General features: G+C 36.1%; 5 protein-coding genes and 1 long non-coding RNA gene across 12 annotated transcripts in view; 5 read left to right on the forward strand and 1 right to left on the reverse strand.

The window, feature by feature from the left end:
* LOC112500713 (protein CWC15 homolog) overlaps positions 1 to 2,481 on the forward strand; it is a 5,813-nt gene extending 3,332 nt beyond the window's left edge. For 3 of the 5 annotated variants that reach the window (XM_025104274.1, XM_025104272.1, XM_025104273.1), the window contains 3 exons: positions 851 to 941; positions 1,930 to 2,033; positions 2,118 to 2,481. In XM_025104274.1, coding sequence (XP_024960042.1) covers positions 851 to 941; positions 1,930 to 2,033; positions 2,118 to 2,241 — 319 coding nt within the window. In that variant the 3' untranslated portion in view covers positions 2,242 to 2,481. Of the gene's footprint in view, positions 1 to 847; positions 942 to 1,929; positions 2,034 to 2,117 lie in introns of all 5 variants that reach the window. The other 2 variants (XM_025104271.1, XM_025104270.1) reach the window with 1 other exon arrangement.
* A 1,044-nt stretch (positions 2,482 to 3,525) lies between these two features.
* Positions 3,526 to 5,962, reverse strand: LOC112500384 (transmembrane protein 245-like). Its single transcript, XM_025103869.1, has 2 exons — positions 4,190 to 5,962; positions 3,526 to 3,627 (listed from the first exon to the last, which is right to left on the reverse strand). Exons 1-2 carry the CDS (start codon positions 5,960 to 5,962, stop codon positions 3,526 to 3,528), a joined length of 1,875 nt encoding a protein of 624 aa, XP_024959637.1.
* Positions 5,963 to 7,187: 1,225 nt separating this feature from the next.
* On the forward strand, positions 7,188 to 11,007 carry LOC112501156 (heterogeneous nuclear ribonucleoprotein 1). Of its 2 annotated transcripts, XR_003067427.1 has the most exons (7): positions 7,188 to 7,364; positions 7,448 to 7,488; positions 8,166 to 8,329; positions 8,416 to 8,515; positions 8,619 to 8,788; positions 9,071 to 10,532; positions 10,732 to 11,007. XR_003067427.1 is itself a non-coding variant. In XM_025104826.1 (6 exons), exons 1-6 carry the CDS (start codon positions 7,309 to 7,311, stop codon positions 9,572 to 9,574), a joined length of 1,035 nt encoding a protein of 344 aa, XP_024960594.1. In that variant the 5' UTR covers positions 7,188 to 7,308; the 3' UTR covers positions 9,575 to 11,007. The 2 variants fall into 2 exon arrangements, 1 of the variants encoding a protein (XP_024960594.1); XM_025104826.1 differs by having other exon boundaries at positions 9,071 to 11,007.
* Positions 11,008 to 12,179: 1,172 nt separating this feature from the next.
* LOC112501128 (pentatricopeptide repeat-containing protein At3g61360) lies at positions 12,180 to 14,682 on the forward strand. The gene is made up of 2 exons (XM_025104792.1): positions 12,180 to 12,272; positions 12,936 to 14,682. Exon 2 carries the CDS (start codon positions 12,939 to 12,941, stop codon positions 14,475 to 14,477), a length of 1,539 nt encoding a protein of 512 aa, XP_024960560.1. The 5' UTR covers positions 12,180 to 12,272; positions 12,936 to 12,938; the 3' UTR covers positions 14,478 to 14,682.
* Positions 14,683 to 14,721: 39 nt separating this feature from the next.
* LOC112501228 lies at positions 14,722 to 15,407 on the forward strand. 2 transcript variants are annotated; one of them, XR_003067436.1, is made up of 2 exons: positions 14,722 to 15,131; positions 15,225 to 15,407. It is a non-coding gene; the product is annotated as an uncharacterized LOC112501228 (long non-coding RNA). The 2 variants fall into 2 exon arrangements; XR_003067435.1 differs by having other exon boundaries at positions 14,722 to 15,127.
* Positions 15,408 to 21,965: 6,558 nt separating this feature from the next.
* Positions 21,966 to 27,069, forward strand: LOC112500949 (SEC14 cytosolic factor-like). The gene is made up of 11 exons (XM_025104570.1): positions 21,966 to 22,269; positions 22,372 to 22,400; positions 23,352 to 23,435; positions 23,518 to 23,571; positions 23,657 to 23,734; positions 23,864 to 23,917; positions 24,572 to 24,631; positions 24,713 to 24,808; positions 25,545 to 25,646; positions 26,332 to 26,412; positions 26,511 to 27,069. Exons 1-11 carry the CDS (start codon positions 22,215 to 22,217, stop codon positions 26,874 to 26,876), a joined length of 1,059 nt encoding a protein of 352 aa, XP_024960338.1. The 5' UTR covers positions 21,966 to 22,214; the 3' UTR covers positions 26,877 to 27,069.
* The last annotated feature ends 19 nt before the right edge of the window (positions 27,070 to 27,088 follow it).

A 27,088-nucleotide genomic window follows, 5' to 3' on the forward strand; every position in this document is an offset into this window, starting at 1 on the left:
GTGGTTTCTTGTGTTGAGGTAGGGAGTTTCCTTGGTCCTCTGTTCCTAGTATACTCTTTATCTTGTTATGCTATTTACCTTCCTTGGTAATTTTGTTGCTTTATGTGGTCTTTCTCTTTCAATGTGCTTTTTAGATATGTTTCTTTGGACCTGTTTGTTAGCAGCTTAATGGGACTCATCTTATTCGGTAGCTATATATGACTGTTTGGTAGTGACTTACTGATATAGAAATTGACTTATTCGGTAAGCTTCTAGGGGGAGCTGTATGCAGAAAGCCAAGTTTTTACCAAACCTGCCCCCTCCCCCCTTCCCCCAACAAACCATTGTATAACATTCTCCTTCCATTTACTAGAAAACCCTTCCAAACAAAATTTCTTGGTCAATATACAGATTAATCCACACATACATTTATCCCTACATGACTTAATGGAAAACGAATCAAATAGCCCCTTTCTCTTTTGTAAGCTGGATTTCTTTTTAAACAGCCCGTCTCATGGTACCATTGGGTGGGATATACTGGAATGTTAGGTTTGGTTTGGTTTTAAGCTTGCCCATGCCACATGGAGAGGGTAGTTTGCATGGACCTTTGCACTACTTGGGCCAAAGGGTTAGATACCATAGTATTGAAAAAAAGGTAGCATCTATGGAACGGAGCTCAAACAACATGGCTGAAATGTACTTCAAACAGTATGGCTTCCAAAAGGCGACGACTTAAAGTTGTCTGAACTGGTGCTGTATAGGTTCTTCTCTTTTTTTCCTTTTGTTGTTTTTACTGCACGAAGACCATCTTCTGGTATCAGATTCCCGACTTTTGCAATATTACTCACCTTTCACACTTCATGGTTAGTGATGATGATGATGATGATGAGGATGACACTGAAGCACTTCTAGCAGAGCTTGAACAAATAAAGAAGGAAAGAGCAGAAGAGAAACTGCGCAAAGTGAGTTACCTCTTTACTATATGCGTAATCTATATATTTTTGTTCTTAACTTAAGTGCAGAATTCTGATGGGATCCAATGCATCAGTGCTAGTATGTCGCACCCGTGTACTTTTGTTCTTTTTAGCAGGTTTCAGACATTACCTGATAATGCTTTCTTTCTGTGTTGTTTTGCTGATATTTTATGTCTTTTTAGTATTTAGTAATGGATTGTTAACCGGAGAATCTTATATTTTGTTTCTTAGGGAAAAAATGTTGTGAACCATAAGGACCATTTTAGGCTAGGATTGTTTCACATATTGAAACAATTCTATTTCATATATGAAACGACACTGTATGTTTCACATGTGAAACTGGTTCTCAACTTTTTCCTGGTTCTCATTTTATTTGCCCCTTGCTTCTTACTCCCTCCGTCCCAAATTAAATGCCCATGTTACTATTTTAGTTTTTGCCAAAATAAGTGTCAGCTTTCAAAAGTATGTTTTCAAGGGTAAAAGTGTCATATAGTTAATTTAGAAGGGTAATAATTGCACATTCTTAAAATTGTGTGTCATTTTCATTGTGGACATTTATTTTGGGACGGAACCAATTTCAGAAAGTGACCAAATTTCCAAATCTACCCTTGATTACTAAACAAATATTTAAGAGTTGATAAGATGAATAAATTAATTAAGGGTAAAGTTTCATTTGGTTGATTAAAACATGTAATAATCATGCATGTCTAAGACTCCTTGCCATTTCTACTATGGATACTAATTTGGAACGGAGGGAGTGACCAATTTCAGAAAGAGACCAAATTTCCAAATCTACCATCAGTTACTATACAAATATTTAAGAGTTAGATACGATAAATAAATTAAGGGTAAAGCTGTCATTTGGTTAACCAAAAAGTGTAATAATCATGCATGACTAAAACGGTATGCCATTTCTATTTGGGATGCTTATTTTGGGACGGATCGAGTGTATGAACATGAATCTGGTTTTGTTCAGGAACGTGAAGAACAAGAAGAGGAGCTTAAACTTAAAGAAGCGGAATTGATAAGAGGGAACCCGTTGCTTAATAATGCAACAACGTCCTTCAATGTTAAACGAAGGTTGGTTGCAATCTGTTTCTGTAAATTTCTTTTTTGGAAATTCCATTTGCTCCGTTTCATTGATTCTGAAGTTAACCATTTCAGGTGGGATGATGATGTCGTTTTCAAGAACCAGGCTCGTGGAGAAAACAAACCTCAAAAGCGCTTTATCAATGACACTATTCGTAGTGACTTCCATCGGAAATTTCTTCAAAAATACATGAAGTAACTCCACTTTGTTTGTCTACAAAGTGCCAATGGGAAGCAGAATCCAAAACACTGTTTCTATAAATGTTTTTCTTGCTTTCTTTAGAACATCTTGTTTCTGTACAAATTCTTAAGTTGGGTGTCATTGTATTAATGCTATGTTATGTGCTTTTAAGTTACCAATTTGTGTAATGATGGTAGCCTCATCTGGGATGATCTATTATCATATGACTTTCCAATTAAATGACTAATGTGAATGAAAGAAATGCATGATTACATGTACATAGGTAGAGATGCACAAAATAACTAGCCCGAAACTCAGACCAGGCTTGGCCCTTGCATGGCTCAAAAAAGCCTGCCCTGGTGAGCTCGAAGCCTGGTCGGGCTCTTTTTCAACCCTTATCTTGAAGGTGACGACGACGTCGAGTTGACAGTAGAGAAAGACTGGGAATCATTCAGGAACTCACGGTTGAAATTCCCATTCTATCTCATGGAAGGTCTTTCACTTGCGCTTTTTCTGTGTAGAATGTGGATCTTAATACTCCTTTTAGAGAACTTATACGGCCAAATCTCAAATTGTGGAAAACCTTCGACGGCTTCCTTATGAAAACACCCACTTCTATGATAAATCCCAGTCCAGATGCCAAGCCGGCACATGGACTGGATTGGTACCCAAGCTTATACGCATTAGCCCACGGGACAAGGTTCCCCAATAGGGCCCGAATGAAAGACCCAAGAAGACTAAAAAGCTTGGGTCTTTCTATTTGCTTTTCCAAAACAGAACGCATCACAATAGTTCTTTAACATTGTATTTGGTACACCGAAGGCCACTTACAACTTATTCAATCAATTATATATCATTGTTTGACAATGACTTAATGATATAGAAAATGACTTATTATTCAACGAGGGAGCTTTATGTAAAAAGCCTAGCTTTTTCTTTTAAATATGCCCCTCCCAATTAAAAACATACTTCTTCCATTAATGAAAAAACTCTATCTCAAACAAAAACCTTTCCAATCTATACAAATAGATAATGTGCACAAGAGGTTAATAAGCCCCTGAACCTTATTTGGTACAGTTATCATGTATTTTTATAAAAGTTGGAACCCAAGTAACCTCTACACATGCACAAAAATCAACCTTACACCATCTGAATCTATATATTTCAAGAAACAACATCAAGTAACAATGCTTTTAAACGCCGTATACGTACATACACATACATTCGGTTTCTTCATACTCTTGCTGCAAAACGTTCGTGGCTTATCGAATATCTTACAAGCCTTCAGATGCAACTCTGATCCTATGCCGTTTTGATTTCCTTTGGTTCATCCAAAACAAATTCCACATACAAATCCTTCAGAGCAATCACGACCGTTAATATCAGCGGCCCCATTATCGCTCCCTACACGTTCATATAAACCGCAAAAAAAGCCATTAGTTCATCATCATGAAACTATGTATATTGTTCAGGATATGTAGAACCTCAAAATGGCCCTTGAGCAAAAAAAAAAGATTCCAAGAAAATTGGTTCAAGTCAATGATGTTACACACCCCTCCCAATAGAGGCTAATTGGGTCCAAATTGTACTAGAAAGCGAGCTAGACGAGTACAGACTGCCCCAAAGCGTCAAATTCCTAGATTGGTAGATTTGCTCTAATGCCACTTGAGAATAAGTAGGACCCATTAACTAGGACCCATTAACGGAGTTCTTCATACTCTCACATGGTATCAGATCCAAGGTCTACGACTTTAGGAAAATCTATAATCATTTAGCCCGCAATCTACACTTTGGGGTATTCTATGCCCGTCTAACCTCTGCGACGTTGGATGGGGAGTGTTAAAGAGTCCCACATCAGCTAAACATGAATCATTTCTTCTCAATATATATTGAGATCTCCCTTCTCTTTTGAAGTACTCGATCTAACGGGGTTCCACAAATTTTCATGATACTTAATGTTATTTACCTCAAGTGCATTCGGAAACAATGCCGCTCCACCAAAGATACTAAGCCCGGTGAGATACGGATTGTGGCCAGGTATCGCCTCTAGAATCTCACTAACACCATAGTCAATTAGTAGAACATGGATAATCGGCAAGCAAATCGCTACCAAGTATCGCCCTTCGAGCACCAACTGCAACACTGCCGGAATCGTTGCAAAATAATACAGCAGCAGCGGGAAGAACGGGCTAACCATCGCCATTGAAGTCGACATATACAAAAAATGTATGTTGAATAATCTGAGTAAAAGGCAAGTCAAACAACCCTGAAAGAAAGAAATCTCGACCGTCGCCAAAAGAATCCCGGAAATCGCTTTATCGAGCACTTCAACACATCGTGTTCGAGCATATTTCGATATTGGAATCATACACATAACCTGTTCCGTCACCCCACTCGAATGTGATGTTATAAGAGCGTACAAAACCCATATGAAAACCATCGATTGCGAAAGAAAACTAAACAAACCCGCGGCTCCAGTTAAAATCGATTCGAGTATCACAAGAATCAACCGCGTACTACCACCCAAGATCGAGTGACCGCTCTCTAACACTCGGTGAATCACATCTTTTCCTTGAAAAGCCATCGCTTTCGCCTTTTCGGTTATATCCTCCCGACTAATCAACACTTCTTTAAACAAAGCGTTAACCTCCGGATAAATCTCCGACCATTCTTGATTTGTCACCCTTCTTCTCAAGCTCAAAATCTTTTCGGCAAACGGATTCGGGGCTTCCAACTCAGTCGCAGGCGCCGAAGAATTCGTCGATCGTTCCGCCATTATATGTTTCATTTCCTCAACGATCTCCGTCATGTTATACTGCACCGCTAAACTATCGATATGTTCGTAAACAGTCCCGTAAAACTGATTCGTGTAATTCGCCACCATTTCGCTCACGTTATTCTCCGCCATCCATTGTTTCACCCCCATTTTCTCAGCGTAATTGCTCTCTTCGACTCGTAACTTGATCGAATAAACCGCATCTCTACCCTCAACTCCAATCTTATAAGAAAAGAACAAACTTATAAGCAATGTACCCACAATCATCCCCATAATCAACCCAATTGCAACAATGGTTTCCAATCTTTTCAAGATCCCTCTTGTTAGAAATGAACTATATGGAGATCTCTTAAAACTGTAGCTTCTAAAAGTCTCAACAACAGACATGGTGCAACCCATATTACTAGATGTAAACATAAACCCTAAAATCAACAAAGAGGTAGCACCAAGACCACCAAATTGTTCATACGCCATAACAAAAATCCATAAAGAAACTAATCTACGTAACACCATCGAAAACCCACTTCGTCTTCTCCGTTGAGGAAATCTTCTTCTTGGATGGCCGATTATTTTCAAGAAAAGCTCGGTGATCTCAACAATGGTGCTGATGAAAGCCCTAAATGTGCAGGTGGGTACGGCGAGAATGGTGTCGGTTAGACCGGATTTCAAGGGCTCCGACCAAAACGAAACTAGGGTTTGTTGGATTCCACGAAGAGGGATTGAACAGATAACGGCCCATAACAATGGCCGGAGATAAATATCGAGAACTTTACTTAAACCATAAAGAACAAAAATGGCGAACGCGACGCCGGCGTGGGCCATTGCGATGTAGAGCGCGAGACGTACCTGAGGGTCGGCGGTGAGGGAGGAAGTTTCCATGTCGGTTTCGTGTGGTGGTCGGAGTTTGGTGTGGATTTCCGGTGGTGGGTCGGTTTTGATGGTGGCGGTGGTTGGTCGGAACATTTTTTGGGATGATCGGAGAATTTGGTGGAGGAGATTGAGTCGTTTTTTTGGGGAATCAGATTGATTTATAGAAGGAATGGACGATGAAGGTGACAATAGAGATGGGAATTTGGGAAAACTGACGGTGATGGTGTTGTGCGGCCATAGCCATGCATGGTGTGGTGATGATACAGGTAAGCATGGAGAATGCCACGTCATTGCAAAATGAGCCCACATTTCACATAATTTTTTATTTTTATTTTAACCATACAAAAACAATACTTTGTTTCAGGTAACTGTGGGTTTTTAGGTCAGTTCATATGCATCGATTAATCCTGAAATGACTATAAACAGTGTAGAGTCACTGCATGTGAATCTACAATGGCTTTGACGACACCTGGATTCATAGTAATAGAGATGAAAATTTTACATGTTGGAACGAGTACCCGACCTTAACGAGGCGGGGATTCCAAGTTTGACGGATAACGAGATGGGGATGGGGAGTTGTTTTCATACCTGAAGCAGGATCATGGATGACATTACCCGTCTTCAATCCGAAACCGACTAATTTTGTATGTTATTTAATATATGTATATATTTTGTTTATAAATAAGTATATATTTATTATTAAATTATAAATATATTTGATTTTTAATATTGGTAATAAATATCGACAATTTACTATTATTTTAAATTAAAATTCATTGGTTTTTTAATTTTAACTAAATGGGCTCCTTAAATCCGCCAAGGATTCCTTCGCCCCTTACAAGAAATCACAATATTATATACTTTGGGACTGTTTGACAGTTGATAAATGATTTAGTTGTCAGAATGATTAAATGATTTATCATATAGTACAGAATGAAATTAGGGTGCTGAATGGTTAAGGGGGACCCAAGATACAAAATCATTAAGAGGGTTTTAGAATCATTAAAAAACATTTTTTTTACCAAACAAAATTTATTTTTTTAACGATTCAAAGACTTACTCTTAATAAAACTATTAACAAGTAAACAACCACTTTCTCTTGAAAAACTTGAAAAACCATAGGACGCTTTTTCATATGGTACAATATGGAAGGAGGAAAACTAGAAGTTAGGGTCAAAACTTAATATAATATAACTTTAGGACCAAATACGTAGTTTTTATAAAGTATGGTTCCTCAAGTGTAATATCGCAATTAGATAGGGGGTCAAATTGTCAATATCGATACGTTTACATTTCCGCTTCCACCTTAAATGCGTATGCGCCACATCCCTTCAACAACAAATTCCCTATTCTTACCGACACAGTTCCCCCCGTTAAATTTCGATTGAAAACCCTAGGTTTTGTTGATTCGTTGTTAAGAAGGTTTCCAGATTCAGACGATGGGATCGAAATCGAAGAGTGATAATCCCCACTCTGGCGATGGTGCAAGCCTTGGGTTCGTTTTCCATGATTCGATTACGTGTTTTTTTATTTATCTTGACGTTTAATTTGTTATCTTAATTTGATTCACGATTGCAGGAAAATCTTCATCGGAGGCTTACCAAAAGATACTCAATACAGTGAGACTTCTCTCTCTTTCTGTATTTGTTGCTTTGATTGTTTAGTTTTCAATTTGGAGCAGATGTATGAAGGGTTGTTGTTATCATCTTTACTTTTTTTACTCTGGAAAAATTAGGTTTTCATTCAAATAATTCGTAGTCCGTGGTTTTTTGTTCTTTTTTGCCTTTCTATTGAAATTGATGTGCGGTTACCAATTTCCAATATTTTTGTATCTGCATTTTGTTTATTATTATTATTATTGTTCAAGGGCGAAAGTTTCATTTGGTTCCCTGTGAGATTGCATGAAATCCATGTCATTGATGTGGAACACTTCACCATGAAAATCAACAGACCAAGTTGGATAATTTACAACAATCAAAGGAATCCTTGATGTAACAAATATTCTAGATTGGTCTGCTTGACAGCTGACTATGAAGCACTTGCTTTTCATGGGGTTTATGTCATGAATGTGAACTTTATATCTAGTGCACCGGAATTAATTAAATGTCCTGCAGCATAATTTCTGAACATGGAATGAACATGGTATGTTCATGAAATCTTAAATGTTAGTGATTTGTTCCTTTCATAGGGGGATGGAGCAGGCACTGCAACTCAATTGAATTACTTTTAGCTTTAGAAACTTATATTGTTGGTTGGATGCTTGTACTGAGTTGTTTTTGTTTCTTATGAACCATAGATGCTTTCAATAACCACTTTGCGAAGTATGGAGATATTACTGATTCTGTGATAATGAAAGATCGTCATACTGGGCAACCTAGGGGGTTTGGATTCATCACATATGCTGATCCTTCAGTGGTAGACAAGGTTATTGAGGATACCCATGTCTTTAACGGGAAGGAGGTAAGATAATTTGTGAAGTTGTTACTATATTAACAACTTATTCGTATATTGCATCTGGTGCTGTGATAACTTCTGGGTTGTCTTAGGTTGAGATCAAGAGAACAATCCCGAGAGGATCTGCTCATTCAAAGGATTTTAAAACAAAGAAGATATTTGTCGGAGGTATTCCAACCACACTTACTGAAGGTACACAATGAATATACATTTTAATCCAATGCAAGCATGCAGTGTATGAAACTTTATCTGTACACATGGTAAAATATTTATATGATGATCCTCATTTGTTTAGATGAGCTCAAGAATTTCTTTTCCAAGCATGGGAAGGTGGCGGAGCACCAGATTATACGTGATCATGGCACAGACCGTTCGCGTGGGTTTGGGTTTGTTATATTTGATAGTGAGGAAGTTGTTGATGAATTGTTATCCAATGGAAACATGATTGATATGGATGGTACTCAGGTGAGTCTTGTTACTTGGTTCTCAGTGAAAATTCTTATAAATACAAATACAAAAAAGGTTATACTCGGAAGCAGTTGTCAGTTGTGTTTTTTTTTTGTCAACCATGGGCTCATTCAGTATTTTTTTTCCTGCTTTTATTTAACAATAGTGCACCACTTATATAACACCATCTTAAATTTGTTATATGACTAATTTAGGGTACAGGTATAAGTTTTCGAGGAAGGACTCTAATTATAGTTTGTGCGCAGCTAAAACTAGGTTGACTAAGTTGCTTTGTTGTAGGTGGAGATCAAGAAAGCAGAGCCAAAGAAAGCCCCAAACCACCCACCTCCTTCATTTGGTAGCAGGTCTAGGGCACGTTCTTTCTCAGATGAATTTGGTGGATTTGGCCGCTCATATGATGGTTTTGATGGTGGATATGGACCTCCTTCTTATAGAACACCTGGAGGTCTTGGAAGACCTGGTGGGTATGGCGGGTATGGTAGCGGTGGTCGTGATTTTGGTGGTTATGGAGATTTTGGAGATAGCACCCTAGGTGGTTACCGTGGTGAACCATCTCTTGGTTATGGTAGTCGCTTCGGTAGCTATGGGGGTGGTTATGGTGGTGGTTATGGTGGAAGTGGTCTAGGGGGTTATGGCAGAGGTGAAGGGTATGGCTACGGGGGTCCTGGTTATGGTGGGGGTTATGATTCTGGTCCAGGTTCTAGTTATGGAGGAGCAAGCAGTCTATATGGCAGGGGAGGAGGCTATAGTGGCAGTAGTCGGTACCACCCTTATGCAAGATAGAGAAATGTGATTCGTTCGTGCTTGCTCTAGGAGTTCCCCATAAGTATCATATAGTTTTGGCATCTTAGGCTTCCTCAGCACTAGAGGTAGAAGCTGCTCCTACTTTCGCAAGTGAAGAAGCTCTAAGAGATCCAAGAATTTGGTGGTTTCTTCATTATGCTTTTTTTCTAGATAAACCCATAGACTGTTTATTTATGTTTGGTTATATGACAGGCTGACGATCGATAACTACTATTTAGACCTCTTTGTTATGGACCCTTGTAGGGTAATTTATTTATGTTTGGTTATAAGACAATGTAGATTGACTTTACATTACTAGCTTTTGTGAAAGTTTGTTCGGATTCATTCCTAGTTATCACTTCAGGTTTTTGTAGCTTTTTGGGTACCCCATAGCATTCATGGATTTGCATTTATTGTTTTATCACTATAAGTTGTACTCTTGAGAAGTTACCAGTGTCGTACGGTTTTGACCCTCTTGGGAGGCTTAGTTAGTGAATATGGTTCAAGAACCAGGCTAATTCGACGTCGTCTGTAGATTGATTGACAGTTTTCCTTTGGCCAATGAGCTAGCTCCATCAGGTTCGGAAAGTAAGCATGAGGAAAGTAGATATTCTCATTAATTGGTCGTACTGGTTCATGGCATTTACATATACAAGTCGAAGGATGTTTTTTGAAGTGTATAATATTTATATACCACAAATACTCGCACACTTCTTTGTCTTTGGTGAGGTTTGAACCTCCAACCTTCTGGGAGGCTGGGCTCTACTGGGAACCCTGGGACCATTGGTCAATGACCCTCTGGTAAGTTAAAAGGATGTTTAATATATTTGCTTGACCTTTGTATTATTGTTGCTGCAACCAAGTTCGAGTTGCTGGGGTAGCTCAAGTCAACTGCAGATTTTGTTTTGAAAAGGGTTTTGCAGACATGTGTATCTGAAGTTGCCAACATATAAAGAAGGTAAGGGTGTTGTAGCCAAATGTTTGTTCTTTGTAGTAAAAAGATGGTGAGTATTTGCCAATGTATTTAGTCATGTGGAATGTACATTTTTTTTCCTTTATGGAAGTCTTCTTTTTGGGTACCGTGGGTATCTGGGCCAGCTGATGTGCATCAACTAATCCTCGGGCAACCACGAATGGTTTGGTGTCATCGCATCCAGGTGAACCTTCATGGCTACAAGGACCCCAGGTGGTAACTAGATTTGAACCCCCGGAGAAGAGATTTCCACCACATCCCTTTTGAGTGTCTCTGGATGACTGGATTCAACTTATTCTGATTGGGAGAAGTTGCAGCTATGCATGTTATTAGAAGTTTGGAAGGTCGACTTCAATTTTCATGTAAAATATGAATAAAGAAAAATCGGTGCTCATAATTTTTGGGAAGTTTGAGAATTACTGAACTATGCTATTTTATACAAGAGTGTGCTTGGTTTCGTAACAAAACTGTAAGCCGTTTGATCATTTTTTCCAAATCACAATCCAAACCGTAGATGTGATTCTGTATGGTTTATGATGTTTGCATTAATTAATTAAAAAAATGTATAAAAATTAATATATGGAAAAAAAATATACGGCCATTTGAGTAATTCAAAAGCAAATCAAACTGGTCAACAACATGTCACCATAGTAACCGATAAATGGTTAAACAAAGAAATTAGGTATTTAAATGTTTGAGATTCTACATCTCAGGTACTAATATGAAAGTTTTGAAAGTATGTTTTTCAAAATAGGAATCAAGATAAAGTATATTACATTTTCATGCAATTTGCCTTATGAAAATATACAAACTGAAATTATGCGAAAGTGTCAAACTGCATGGTATTTTATTGAACGGTATATGCAAAACATCATTAGCCAAACCAAACTCGTGTAAGTTTTCATTGACAAATTTCAAAGCCGAACTGGTCAAACAAGTTTTGCCATTATTGCCTCGGTCCTAAAATAAGTTTGTCTTAATTTTTCTCGAAAGTAAGTTTCTCATTTTCCTATTCAACCCTTAATTATGAAAGGTTGAGTTTCGGTGAGAATCGTAAGAAAAGTTTCCTATCTTGAATCAATTCTAATTGAATGTCAACACTAACGAGGTGTATCGAGATGCATCAGATCGGTTTTCTTCTAAAATGTAATTCATGGATGAACATGAAATTAAAAGTAAGCAAAGTTCAAATCCATTCTTACGTTTCTCATCATAATTTTCATTCTCACACGATCCTTTGCCTAATTATGAAATGGATAAAGTTTTTATCTCTATTATCAATATCAAGTGTAAATGTGTTATTTAAAAGGCGGAATAATTACACATGGTGTAAGTTAGGGAGTATCATTTGTTGTTTGAGATTGATTATTTGAAAAAACTTATGTTTTTCTACAGAAATTCTTATTAATTTATTATAAGTTAGAATGGTTTAATTTTTTCAAATTTTTTTTATTATCGATTTAATATTAGTATAAGCTGTTTATGGAAACATTAATTAAAATGTTCATTACTAAATGACACATCAAAATAAATTAATAAATTATTTTTACAAGGAATTGGGGCTTTTTTTACCCAATAACCCGTGTATTGAAAATTTGGAAGCCCTAACCCCCAAATAACAAGAACAAGGTAGACGTTCCGAAGAATTGTTTGCTCAAAAAGACGTACGACGAGGTTGCTTGCGAATCTACTCAAGGCATTCACCAGACAGTTGAGAAATTTCAGGTACTTACTCCTTCAACTGCGATATTATCACTCAACCTGTCGACTTCTGATTGTTACGATGTACTTTGATTCGTTTGATCATGATGGACTAAAGTTGCTCGAGCAGCTTTTACCGGTTCGGGTTCCTTTCTAGTTAGTTTTTTACCCTTCTCAGTGTCAGCAATGACACCATTTTCTCTAGTTAAGTGGATTGTGATGGATTGAAGCTCCTAGATTTCTTTATTTCAACAGCTTAAGTGGTGCATACAAGATTTGCCTACATTTAACTAAAAACCAACTCTATACATAACATGAGATTTTGATGATCGTCTTTTATGCACCTTTCAACACGACACCACCATTCTGCACTTATCTTTGTTAATTCTTGAATTTATTCATAGTTCATGGTTATTATGTGAAGTAGTTACGATCACCACATCATTATGCTGTTCAATCGACTGTTTTTGAAAATTTAATTGGTATTCTGTAAGTCATAGGCAACATCCTTATGCTGGCTACAATGACTGTTGCAACATTTTAGTTTGATTAAGCCTTTGGTTTTCTACTGAGTTTTAGTTTTTATCTATGGCTGCTTGCTAAATTTTTAGCTGGCAATTTGAGTTTTATTGATATGCTGTTGATTTGTTGAACTAGTTACTGATATTATTTCTTGATTTGTTTAAGATTATGCCCTTCCTAGGAAGATTCAGTCAGCTTCTTCAACGTCCTCAACAGCTTACATTATTAGTCGGCATTGGTTTCCGATTTTATTCTTCAGATTTGGAGTTTGAAATTAAGAGAATTACCAAAATCATCAATGACCATCCTTTTCCTGATCAACCCATTCGTCCTACATTTGCCCAAGTTATCCCTTCTGCTATCATTTCAACTTCTTTTGTGGAAAATGTTCTTGGCCGTCTCTTTGCAACCCACTCTAATGGCCTTAAAGCATTTGAATTCTTTAAATTCTCCCTCCAGTGTTCCGAATTCTGTCCCAGTTCAGATGCGTTTGAAAAGACACTTCATATATTAACCCGAATGCGCTATTTTAGTAAGGCCTGGGAGTTGATAGAAGAAATTCAGAAAACACACCCTTCCTTGATTAGCCTGAAATCGATGAGTATCATGTTGTCAAGAATTGCAAAGTTCCAGTCTTTTGAAGAAACCCTACAAGCATTTGAGAAGTTGGAGGGTAAGCTATCTGATGGGAAGCAATTTGGTACGGACGAATTCAATCTTCTTCTTCGAGCATTCTGCACACAGAGGCAAATGAAGGAAGCTAAATCGGTATTCAATAAGCTATATTCTCGATTCTCGCCCACCACCAAAACAATGAATATTTTGCTCCTGGGATTTAAAGAATCTGGTGATGTTACTTCTGTTGAACTTTTCTACCATGAGATGATTCGGAGAGGTTTTAAACCCGACACCATAACTTTTAACATCATAATTGATTCTTACTGCAAAAGAGGTCGTTTTGCGGATGGGTTAAGGCTTCTTGAAGAAATGGAACAAGTGAACTGCTTTCCCACGTTACAGACAATAACCACTTTGATCCATGGAGCAGGGATTGCTCAAAATACAACCAACGCACAACAGCTATTTGATGAAATTCCAAAGAGAAACTTAGTGCCAGATTCTGGTGCATACAATGCCTTGATGAATGCTTTCATCCGATCAGGTAACATGAAGTCTGCAACTAGATTGATGGATGAAATGGAAGAGAATAATCTTCTTCATGATAACGTTACATTTCACACAATGTTCTTGGGATCAATGAAATCAAGTGGAATTGATGGTGTTTTAGAGCTCTATCACAAGATGATCAGTAAAAAGTTTGTCCCCAAAATGCCAACAGTAGTAATGTTAATGCAACATTTCTGCAAAAATCATAAGGTTGACGAGGCCTTGGGTTTTTGGAGGTACCTTGTTGAGAGCGGGTATTGTCCACACAGTCATGCCATGGATGTTCTATTGAGAAGTTTGTGCTCTCATGGGAGGGTAGATGAAGCTTTTGAGTGCTCTCTACAGATTCTTGAGCGAGGGAGGCATTTAAGTAAAACATGTTTTCGTGTTTTAGAGAAGTATTTGATAGAGATGGGTGACGAGGATAAACTAAAAAAGCTCAACCAGATGATCAAGAAGCTACAAATTGTTCTACCCCCATCAACAGGGCATGCCGTTGGCTTTTCTAGCTTCAGTCAGGACTGTGTAGCGTCGATATGAATATCATCAGAGAATTGTGTTAATCTTCATGTATCTGTATTCATACAATTCAGATTCTTGAAGTGGTTGGTTGTGAGGATACATGTAATAACCCGTCTCACATGGATAGAAAAGGTAGATCTGTGAGCTCCTTATAAGCTCAAAGTTGTGGGCTACCAATAACTTCCACGATGATTTTAAACTGATATTGAGGTTATTGGACCAACTTGCTGCTCTGGGCTAGGGGGGGGGGGGGGGGGGTAAGAATTGTGTCTATTTTCGTATACTCAGCTGAGAGAGGAAATCGTGCTTCCTGATGGAAATCTGCTGAGGAGGTGTGCTTATTGTCTGTTATTTTGTTCTTAAGATCATGCTTTCGGTAGGCATAGACATCAGTTGCATCTTCCTTGAACCGTTGCATAGTTTCTGGTCTCCACCCCTGTTTTTTAGCCATACCCAGGACCAGGATCCGATAAGAGACCTTCTAGCGAAAGAACAACATCACAGAGCCACAGATTGGCGTACACAAGAGGAGCCACTGAGGATCAAACAACATCCATTCTTTGAAGGTGTTCATTCAGCATTTATATGGTAATCAAGCCTACCAGAAACCCCGAGACCCATTGCAATTGCAGGTCTTCATGGCTAATGCTCTTGTGATTGCACCAAAAGTTAGTGAGTATGATGATTAATTTTACGCAATTTTGCCAACTTAATGCTTTTTTCATGCATACATACAAAGTTTAATGCTTGTTTTGCATTTTTTAGAAGTATATCATGCCAACTATAATGGCTTGAGAATGCTATTCGCCCTGTGTTCTTTGAAGAACTTGTGCAAAATCTGTTCTGTACTGCAAAAGCTTCAACTTCTTTGCTTTTGGTATGCATATTAATGACCAAATTCGTCATGTTTTCATTGAAACTTTAAATTTCCTTTTTCCTGTATCATGACTACTGCGATTTTGCTTGCTAGCAATTATGTTTCATTTTGTATATATTTTTTATGTACTATAAAGAGTGTAATGATTTCTACTTGATAACAAAATCGAAGGAAAAGGATATTGAAAAATTATTTATAAAATGTGTTATATTTGAAAATTGTTACATTTATTTGGAATCATGAATGATATAATTTAAAAACTTTCTGGTTTCATTGGCACTACCCAATGCCCATAATGCAAATATATACTTGTAGTGGCCAATGGAATGATTGAGGGATTTGTGGTCCTTTTCTGCATTTGGAAAAAAAGAAACTTGTGATGAGAATCTCTCATTGAAAACCAAAGGGAATATGTTCCTTTCAATCTTTGGAAAAAAGATTTTAGTGGATGATACTCGGTTTTCAGTAAGTGGTGTATTACTCATGTCTATATCTGATTGTTACGTGTAGGGAGGTCGATCATCATTCATTCATTGGCTCCAGAAACGGGGCGGCTCGAGAGGCTGAAAGAATGTGAGTACCATTTATCAATTTTACAAGAAATGAAATGTGAATATATTTATAGTGATGTTGTTGCACACACATTGACATGAAAACCTATTGTTATCCTGAAAATAGTATCATCTTAAACATGAATGCAAGTTGTTTTATACACACACACACACATATGTAGTGGGAACTTCAAATAAAAAGGCTAAAATATCAGGAGAAGGTGAGGAGAAGGTTTATATGTGAATAATTGAAAAACCCATTTGAAAACGTATGCGTGAACCCATATGAATAATCTGTAACATTAGTTCACATATGCATTTTCAAATAGACTTTTTCAATGATTCACATATGAACCTTCTTTTCTTACCTTTTCATGATATTTAGCTTCTTATTTGAACCGGACCATATATATATATATGTATACATATATAGGGACGTAATCAAATGAGAACCTCATATACTTTGATAACTGTGAGAATTATTATTGTAAGGCATTGTCCATATGATGTTTTTCATCTAAGGCTAACATTTAATATATTAATGACGTATATTTGATTCACAATGTTTGTTTCATATGTATATGGTTCATAACAATGTGAAACTTTTTAGTTGTGCTTTTTGTTTCACAAACACATAAAAGTTATTCATATTGTGAAACGAATATATGTTAATCAATACACTAAATCCAAGCCACAGATGAAAAAGATCATGTAAAATAGCCATGATACACTGGTTCTCAAGGTTATCATAATTTTATGGTTCTCAAATGAACGCCCCCTAGTTTCTGAGATTTGGGACTATTTTAACAGAGTCAAAAGACATATTCTTGTTAGTGCTGAAATGAGGAGGCCACCAAGGGGCATGTGTTCAAGATTCCATCTCTATAATGATTTGAACAGATGATATTCTTTCTTTTCCCCCTTTTTCTTGTTACAGTAAGAACCCATAAAACTTCGATAGAGGATGTCAATCAAGAATGAAACTTTTGGCATCTGGGTATAGATGCATCCGTCATAATCTATCATACCCATGTGACCATTTTGTTATCGACGTACATGGTGTCATGGGGTCGAACACGAATAAAGGCTCGACTTGCCTTTTTTCCCCGTAAGCGTAAAGTATCTTACCACGAAGCTCAAAATGTGAAACTACTGCGAGAGCAGTGTGAACCCTTCTGAGTCTTTGGATGAGACATTTTTGATCTGATTGGCTCATAAAAATGTGGGTCCTCATTTACATTTATGGTGTTTCACAAAAAATGTGGACCTTTCACCGTCACCTACCTTCACACACCTTCATATGCTTGAATTTGTTAAATTTCAGTCATTCATGCATTGAGATGCTTGAATTTGTTAGAGTTCAGTCATTCATGCATACATGCATACATACACACACATATATATATATAATATAAATATGTTGGCATAATCAAATGATAACCTTATATATTGTGAGAATTGTGGGAGATTTTATCTTAAGATATTGTTTCACATGATTTTATTCCATCAAAGGCTAGTATTTAATGTATTGATTAGTATATATTAGTTTCAAAAATATGTTTGTTTCATATTTATTCGGTTCACAATATGAGACATTTTTACGTGTATTTTTAGTTTCACAAAGAAACAAACATACCAAAAGTTTTATATTATATATGTTAATCAATACTCTAAATCCTAGTCTTTGATGGAAAAACCTATATCAAGAAATAACACATGATATATTGGATCTTAGTGTTTTCAAATGATTAGCCATATATATATATATATATATATATAGAGAGAGAGAGAGAGAGAGAGAAAGACGAAGGATCATGTGAGACCGGAAGTTAAGATGAGAAACATAAGAAGAAATATGGACTCTTGATCACTTTTAATCTTACCGTATCCTATGAATTGCATTTCTCACGAGAATTGATCTAGTGTATCATAATATCCTATTACTATTGATCTTTAAAAAAGATTGATCTGGTGTATCCTATTACTATTGGTCTTCAATTAAGATTGATCCAAGGTGAAGATCCATTCTCTCCATAAATTCTATATATATATATACATATGTGTGTGTATATATATATATATAGAGAGAGAGAGAGAGAGAGTCAGGTTAAGGGGAAAAAAAAAAAATGAAAAACTGAGGAACATCCTGGTAACCGTTTATTTATACAGTATGTACATGTGTATAATATACACACGTGCATAGAAATCAAGAAACAACTTTAATTACTTGCATGTATATGTTCATATCGTACAGATAAATGCTTACCTGAATATTCCTCAGTTTTTAAAAATTTTAAAGGATTTTTTTCCTAAACCCGACCCCATATATAACTATATAGAAAGAGGGGCATGTGGTAGATTATGCATGATAAGCTAATGAGAGCCTAATGCTTTTTTGTTGAATAAATATGTGTAACCATGTGTATAGAATAAAAATGTTGAATAAGTAGGTCTAACCATGTGCACCCTTTCGGTTCCAATTGTGTAGATCTTTGGATGTATCTTGGAAAAGATTAGAAACCAGTATCCTTTACACACCCAATATGTTGCTCTTTCAGATCTACATCTTTCTTATACTTTTTAAACCATACAATCACTGGTTCAATAACCATAGTTTATGTAAAGCACACTTTCTTTCAATTTCTTGATCCTAGCTTTGTGTTACTTCGTTCCAAAATAAGTCATTACAGTAGATACTTATTTTGGGATAAACTAAAATAATAACGTTGACACTTTGAGATTTATTACGGTTAACCGATCAACCTAACCTATGAACACCCTTCATTTAAACATCTTTCTTTCAATATTTAATATAAAAAACGTTTGAGTAATGATCATATACCGTAGTCAATATTATAATTTAGAAATTAGATTAGTTTATATTATAATATAATATAATATTATAACTAGAAATTAGAGTATAATTTAACTAATAATATTTCACCTACTTTTTTATAAATAAGAATATCTAAATTATTTTGTTGAAAGATAATTCACGGGTAAATTGGGTTGATTACGATGTCAACGGGCCGTCCTGTCCGCCATCGTTATCGCCATAACTATCATTTGCATATAATGGGCATCTTTTTCGAATCGACATCTATATAATTTTTTTTTTGGTTCAAAATTTATAAAAATAAATTACAAATGTCCATTTCTATGATTATGGATGCTACCTACTTTTGGAAGAAAAAAAAAAAGAATACTGAACACCATTAATCACATGATTAAAATTATATATACTTTTTAATTTGGGTATAATTATAATATATTATAGAGAATTTCAAGTCATTTATATCAAAACTAGTTAGTTAATTCGTTATTCGTATTGTGTTTTATATTGGTCAAACTAATAAAATAAAATAAAAATTAATTAAATGTCGAAAATGGGTTGAAAATATGGTCGACTTATTTAATAGACAATCAATGCCCACTTTTAATGATGTAACTGATATGTTAAATATTTGGTTTTTTTATTAATTTAAATATCCAACACGCAAACCAACTAATTCTAGGACGATCACTCGATCACTTGTTTTATAGGTAGCCTGAAGTCATCGCATTTGAATAACCATGACCACAAAAAGGATTTTTATAATTATGGTTATAATAATATAATGATATTGTTCCTCCAGTAGTAGAATGTCTTTTCAAAATTAAAATAGATGACGGAATTTATTTTAATTTTGAAAAGGTTAAGATTGGTTTATAGATTTATATTAATTAAAGAGTTTGTATATGAAACTCCATATGTGTGTATGTGTATATATAAAGAGAGAGAGGGGGAGGGAGGTTCAGGAAAAAATCCCATAAAATAAAAAACTGAGGAACACTCGTTCATCTCTATGATAAGCATGCATACATACAAGCAATTGAACATGTTTCTTGATTTCTATGCACATATACATACTGAGTATATTGCTTAGAAATTACTTATATGCATGTGTACAAACTGTTTAGATAAACGGTTACCAAAACACCCGTCAAATTTTCAATTTTACGATTTTTCTCTGAACCTAAATCCGACCCTATATTTATATATTTCATATATATATATATATATATATATATATATATATATATATATAGGTTTACGTGAGATCAGCCTGTTTTCGTAAGACCCGTGAGACTAGCATTTTACACATAAACTTCACAGCAAAAACACTGTGAAGGTTTTAAAAAGTCACCTTCACAGCATTTTTGCTGTGAAGTTTACGTGTAAAATGCTGGTCTCACGGGTCTCACGAAAACAGGCTGATCTCACATGATCCCAAGTCTATATATATATATATATATATATATATATATATATATATATGCATACCCTTTAGGAAAAGAAAGAAAAAAAAGATAAAGACGTGGGTGGTAGTATGGTGCGACACACTAAAAAAGTTGAATATTTTTGGGAGTTTTGAAATTTGATTTTCAAGAAGTCATGATGAAATAATTTAAGGAGAATCTAAAATAACATTTGGAATAATTATGTTTAAAGTACGGAAATGCATCAAATTATATGCAAAGTTCGTCTTTATGCTTCTTTTAATCAAATAGTAAAACCATTTTGTAAAGGAACTGATGCCTCAACATACAACATATGTTAAATATACCAAAGACCCTTTGGTGTAACAGTATGCGAGTCTCCGACCTTTCAGGAGGTCAAGGGTTTAAACTTCATCAAAACTTTTGATGAAGTTTAAACCCCTGACCTCTTAGGAGGCCAAATGTTACGATACCGCTAGGTCAAAGGCCTTTTGGTTCTATTTTTGTTTATGTCTTATTAATACTCTCTCCTATCTTCTCTTGTAGAAGCTGATGTTACCATGACAACTCGATTTTTCATAACAATGTTTGAAGCTCATCATCATTATCATCGTCTTTAATATCTTGAGACAATTGTCACATGATGGTCGCTTGATAGAAATCCAAAATTTATTAACATGTAGATTTTGAAAGAAAAAAAAAACCCATCTTGATTTGAATTAGGAGTGAAAATTATGGTTTGACGATTGTGTAACGATGTTTACAGGGTGGGGTTGCTCAATAGAAACCAGTTCTTTTTTTTTTTGCATGTAGATCTTTAAAAAGATAAGGGTTTGTATAGCTAATACCGAGTAATAAAAATGTGAATGAAAATAAAAATAACAAGGAATGAAAATAAGAATGAATTTCCATTCCCCTCAGTTTAACCAGTGATGAAATTTTGGGCTTATGAAGGAATGAACCCACTATATTATAGAAAATCAAACAGTTTCTTTCATTTTCATTCTCATTTATTACTGTTTAATACCTCTAAACAAACACCCTTTGAGTCTCAGTTACAAGTTAAAAATTATGATCTTAAAACTGTGTAGCGGTACTCACAAGAAATTAATGATATAGATTTTGAAAAAAGAAACTTTAAAAATGATATCAATCTGAGTTAACAGAAATTAATGGCCTTACGATCGTCCAATGATGATTACACAATCTTTCCTTTACGTATCTTGAAAATTTATCCAACTTCCTTACAAAGGAAAGGGAGGAAAGTAAAAAAAAACATGTGTTCTCAAAACCTTTTAATGAGAGAAAGAAAAGGAAACATAAAGAAATAAATCACAAGTTTCATCCCAAAACTTTCCTTTCAAACGTGGGAGGAAAGGAAAGGAAAGGAAAGAAAAAAAATTAAAACCCTTTTAAAAAGGATTACTAAATTACAAAACTACCCAACTTTTCATAACAAATAACGTATTTTTAAAGGGTATATTTGTAAAAAAAATCATCTTTCCTTTCTCTCATGTTCAAAAATATGAAAAATGATTTTCTTCTTAACACCCCCCCCCCCCCCCCCTTTTTCAAGTTAGAAGCTGTTTGATAATTGCTGAATGATTTGGTGCAGAATGATTAAATGATCATAATGATTAAGATGCTCTTATGTCATAGTGCAAAATGAAATATAATTTTTTCATACAATTTGCTCGTTAACATACATTTTAATACAAACGGTGGAAATATTAAGCATAAGTAAGATATATTAGGCGTAATGAGCATAGGAAGTCAAAATTTCCCTTTTTGTAGATTAAAATTTGAAGAGATGGGAGAGAAGCATTTCCTACTTTAAAATGCTTCAAATTTTCCGCCATTAGGTTCCTCCTATCCCTCCAGTATATGTGGATGCGCATGTCAACCACTTCTCTGCAGCACTTCACAGTCATCCCCACATTCTCTCTCTCTCTCATTCACGTAGATGGGTTGATGAATTGAATGTGTAGATCAAATTCATGAAAATTGAAGTGTTTTAAACTAGGGTTGGATTCTGAGAGCAGATTTACTGCTACAGGAAGAGGAAAAATGGTTATCATAACCCAGGATATGATCAAGCAATTCCAGAATTTAGCTGAAACAAGTTGGTCTTTCTCTCTCTAGAAACCCTCACATTTGTCTTCGATTTGACTTTTTTTTTTCAAATTTTGTTTTTGGTGATTTATGTTCAAATTTGTTGCTGCAGTTGACGAGCCACTCAAGATCACATTCGAGGTTCGATTTCTGCAATCTCCATTTTGTTTCGATCTGCTCTTTGTAGTTCATAGTATCTGTTGACTGAAAACTGCGATCCCCTTTTTCATTTTTCAATCGTTTTTCTTGATCTGAACCACTAAATTCCAATCGGAGATCAGCAATGGATTCGTTTCGTGAAACGAACTATTTACATCAAATCCTAGCACAACAAATCGTGTATAAACTTCCAATTTGTAGGTTGTTTGTTTGAGAAAGTAGGTAGTGTGTGTGATTGAATGTTTTTAGGTGGTCACAGGTTTGTTCAATGATCATGGCTGCTAACTGAAGCTTGATTCGAGTTCATATAGAAATTACAACGGTGTTCTTCGACTGTTCATTGGTCATGCTAAATTGATGCTTCTAATCCCTCAAACATGGTGGTGCTTGTTGGGGGATTTATGGGGATCAGTGAGAAAATCGTGAATAAAGAAATTTGATAAAGCTTGAGATCTTGTCAGAGCTTGCTTTCCTTAAGTGATATTTCAACCAAAAACTGCCCGGGTATCACAAAATTCAGTTGAGGATAATCTTAAATTTTCAGTCATTTTGGTTCCTTTTTAAACTTAGAGAATTGTAACTGCTCCTATATTAATGGAAATGATTGTTGAAAACAAGGAGCAGTTGGTTATACATTAGACAAGTACAAATTAGTGGCAAATCTTCAGCTAGATAGAGCTGAACACACGTGGCAATCCTGTAGCAAACCATCAGTGACTTGGAAATTCACCGTAACAAACCATCCAATAGTCCCGGGTTTTAGTTAGCTTACACAAGTGTGCACTCCACACCTCCTAGCCCCTGTTATATCTTAAATAACCACCACGTACTCTCTCTGTGAATCCAATTACATAAAATGAACCATCGATGATTTCACTAAAATCACCAACAATGCTATATTATTAACCGTTCTCATATCATCTTCATTTCCAGAATTTGCATCAAGGATATCCATCTGAGACTGCGATCCGGTTCTTAAAAGCACGAGATGGAAACATATCCAAATCCCATAAAATGGTTAAATCAAACTCATTCCGGTTGAAACTTCAAACTCATTAATCACATTAGATGCCTCTGCTGATGAATCTTGGCTTTTCAGCTTGTTGATTGTCTAAATTGGAGGATTGAAAATGAGATTGACAAAATATTATGGGTGAGTTTTGTGCATAGAACTTTACATGTTTTAATGTTATCGATATTATTTAACTTCATTTCTAACTTTCTGCTTATATTCACAGAAACCAATCATTCCTGCTGAGTTTTATAGATCAGTCCGCGACTCGCAGCTTATAGGGATGTCGGGTTACACAAAAGATGTATTCTGTTTACAATAGGCTGATACCCCATTTGTTTCCTTTGTATCCATATATATGACTTGCTAGTTTTTTAAAGATACGAATTTGATCTTAACTGATGCTTCTCGGGTTTCTTGACAAACTATCTAGGGTCGACCTGTGATTGCCATTGGCGTGGGGCTCAGCACTTACGACAAAGCATCTGTAAGGATATCGTGCCCTTTCTTTCTTTCAATTATCTGCTTATACTTCTTAGTTTTGGTTCAAGATGAAAACCGGATGTGTGTGATACATCTTTTGCACAATTCTTACATTAACAGTAACTAGAAGTTGCTCAATGCTCTTATCTTATAGCGCCAAAATGGTTTTAGAGCTTAAGGTTGTTGCAACTTTTACGTGTTCTAAAAGAAAAATTGGTCACTGGAAAAAGAGGGTGTATCCGTATTTTGATCTTGGTAAAGGCTAGTGTTTAAGTATTATTACAGTGTATGACAATTCCGAGTTCTCTTAGGGTGCGTTTGCTATGTAGACAGGATTGGACTCGACAAGCAAGAGTCAGGTAGGCGGGTGAAAGGATTATGGAAGGTTTTAGGGTTTCAATTTGACAAGTTTAGGGATTTATCAATCTTGTTCTATCTTCCTAATTTTGTTCCACCTATTTTGGTGGGACAACAAAGCTACATTTTTGTCCCAATCTGTCCTGTCCAACTCTAACGTGGGACAACAAATGTGGGCCCGTGCATTTATTAGTTTAAATGTAAATATTTTTGTATTATGTTACATTTAGTTGGTTTTCTTCTCTTCTATTTTATTAGATTGATTACTATGTTCCTTGGTGTTTTTTCGCTTCTATTTTAGATTCATTGCTATGTTCAATCGCACATCCAGATAAATGAATACAGAGACCGCGTGATAATGGTAAGTACAAAATACGATAATAGTTTCAAGTACATACATCTACGTAGAATTTTAAAATGTCTGACTCTCCTTTCGTTGTAGCCATCTGCAACGAGAAAGTTTGAGCGACATATAAGTACTTGTGTCAAGGTTCTCGATATGACCGGGCTCAAACTTTCGCATCTCAATCAAATTAAGGTACTGTTCTAGCTTCTATTTATATTGTTGTTGTTTACTCGTATCTAGTTTCTCAAAATTTAGCATATATCTGTTTGGTTGGTTTTCCATTATGTCCTCTGTAAATCATGTCTGGGTAGATCGGGAAGGTTTTTGTTTAGGAGAGTTTTTCCTTAGATGAAAAGAACGTGTTCTTTAATTGGGAAAGACATGTTTGGAAAAACAAACCTCCTTCCAGAAGCTTACTGAATAAGCCACTTTCTATATTATTAAGCCACTATCAAATAGTCATGTATGGCTGACCGAATAAGCTGTGAGTCCCATTAAGCTCATTAAGCTGCTAAGAAACATACCCTTTCTCTCTTTCTATTTGTATTGCAACTGCTTAGCTTTCAAAAAATTTAGCATATCTGTATTTCTTCATTTCACACTTTTTATTAGCCAGGTGTCTTCATAGAAACAACCACTTTACTCTTTAGGATAGATGTCAGGTTTGCATGCATCTTACCCCCAACCCACCCTCCGGATGGGATATACTGGGATTATTTGATTTCGTTTGGTTAATCTTGTACCAGTGAAAGATTTTGTGGTCTATTGAGACTGTAGTCACAATTTTAGCAGATTTGATGCTACGATCATACTCGAAACTGTACCAATGAACCTGGAACATTCTAATGGGGATGCCATTGCCTTCTTTAGTATATTTTAAGAAACCCGTTATGGAACTAACACAGTTTCTTCGACTAATTTGTTGCAGCTATTGACGGTTATATCTAGTATCGATGACTTGAACTACCCGGAGAAGACCGATACTTACTATATTGTCAATGCCCCATATGTATTTTCAGCATGCTGGAAGGTTTGCCCTTTCTCTTCATCTTTAATGAAAGATGCTGGGTTTTTGTTGGATACCTGAGTTAGAGTCTCACTTTGGCTAGACTGGACCATTTCTCATCTACATATGTTGGAACCTTCCTTTTTTCGTCAAGAGCTCTTTTGGAGAGTGATCTAATGAGGTTCCCCACATTTTCCAACATGGTATTAGAGGCAAGGTTTGCCACTTTGGGGCAATTTGTACCGTCTAGCCCCCTCTCCACATTCTGGAGATAATTTTGTGCCCGTTTAGCCTCTATTGGAGGGGACGTGTTGGAGTCTTACATCGGCTAGACTTGGACCATTTCGACTCCATATATGTGGAACCTCCTTTTTCTTGTCAAGAGCTCTTTTGAAGAGTAATCTAATGAAGTTCCACATATTTTCTAACATGGTATCAGAACCAAGGTTTGCCACTCTGGGGCAATCTATACCGACTCTAGGGACTCGACACTCTAGGGGCAATCTCTACCGTCTAGCCCCCTTTCGACATTTTGGAGCAAATTGGTGTCGTCTAGGCCTCCATTGGAGGGGGCATGTTGGTGTCCCACAACCATTTCTCACATCTATGTATGTTGGAATATCGATTATCTCCTCAAGACCTCGTTTGGAGAGTAATCCAATGGCGTTCGACATATTTTCTTACAACCTGGAAGTTTGAATCTTTGCAGGTTGTGAAGCCACTTTTGCAAGAAAGAACACGAAAGAAAGTTCAGGTGCTTTCGGGTTGCGGTAAAGATGACTTACTGAAGGTAATCTCAGTCTTTAAAGATTTCTTGAGTGCAACTCAAGAACTCGAGAATTTGTTGCAACATTCTTAACAAGATCTACATTTTCTCGAAATGGGCAGATAATGGATTACGAATCTCTACCACATTTTTGTAGAAGACAAGGGTCCGGATCATCACGGCACGCTAAAAACACCATAGGTGATGATTGTTGTTTCTCTTTGGACCACGGGTTTCACCAGCAGCTCTATAACTACACGAACCAGCAAGCTGCAGGCATAAAGCCACGAGCCCCGGTTAAGCAAGGTTCATTTCATGTGGGTTTCCCTGAACCTGACCTAACCAACTATAAAATTGCTCGAACTATAGAAACCGAGTTTCATAAACTGGAGAACCAGAATGGGTTTACTGATGAACAAGATGACCTCAAGTCAAATGGAGATCAACATCTCAAGGAAACTAATGCGGAGAAACTGGTGCATATCTGAACCAGAATGTTGTTATCTTCTTGTTTTTAAGTATACGATTATTTTCCATATATTTTGTAACTCTATGTTGTAATTTTATTAACTCGTTTCGTTGGCCCGAAATGGAACGAAAAAAAATAGTATTTTTGACCTTGAAAGTCGAATATAGCCATGAACAATGAAGCTCAATAAGGTTATGCATTTTTACCATCTCTATTGTAGTCTCATGATTT

The sequence above is a fragment of the Cynara cardunculus genome, assembly GCF_001531365.2.
Source record: "Cynara cardunculus var. scolymus isolate 2C chromosome LG 17, CcrdV1, whole genome shotgun sequence".
In the NCBI taxonomy this organism is placed as follows: Eukaryota; Viridiplantae; Streptophyta; class Magnoliopsida; order Asterales; family Asteraceae; genus Cynara; species Cynara cardunculus.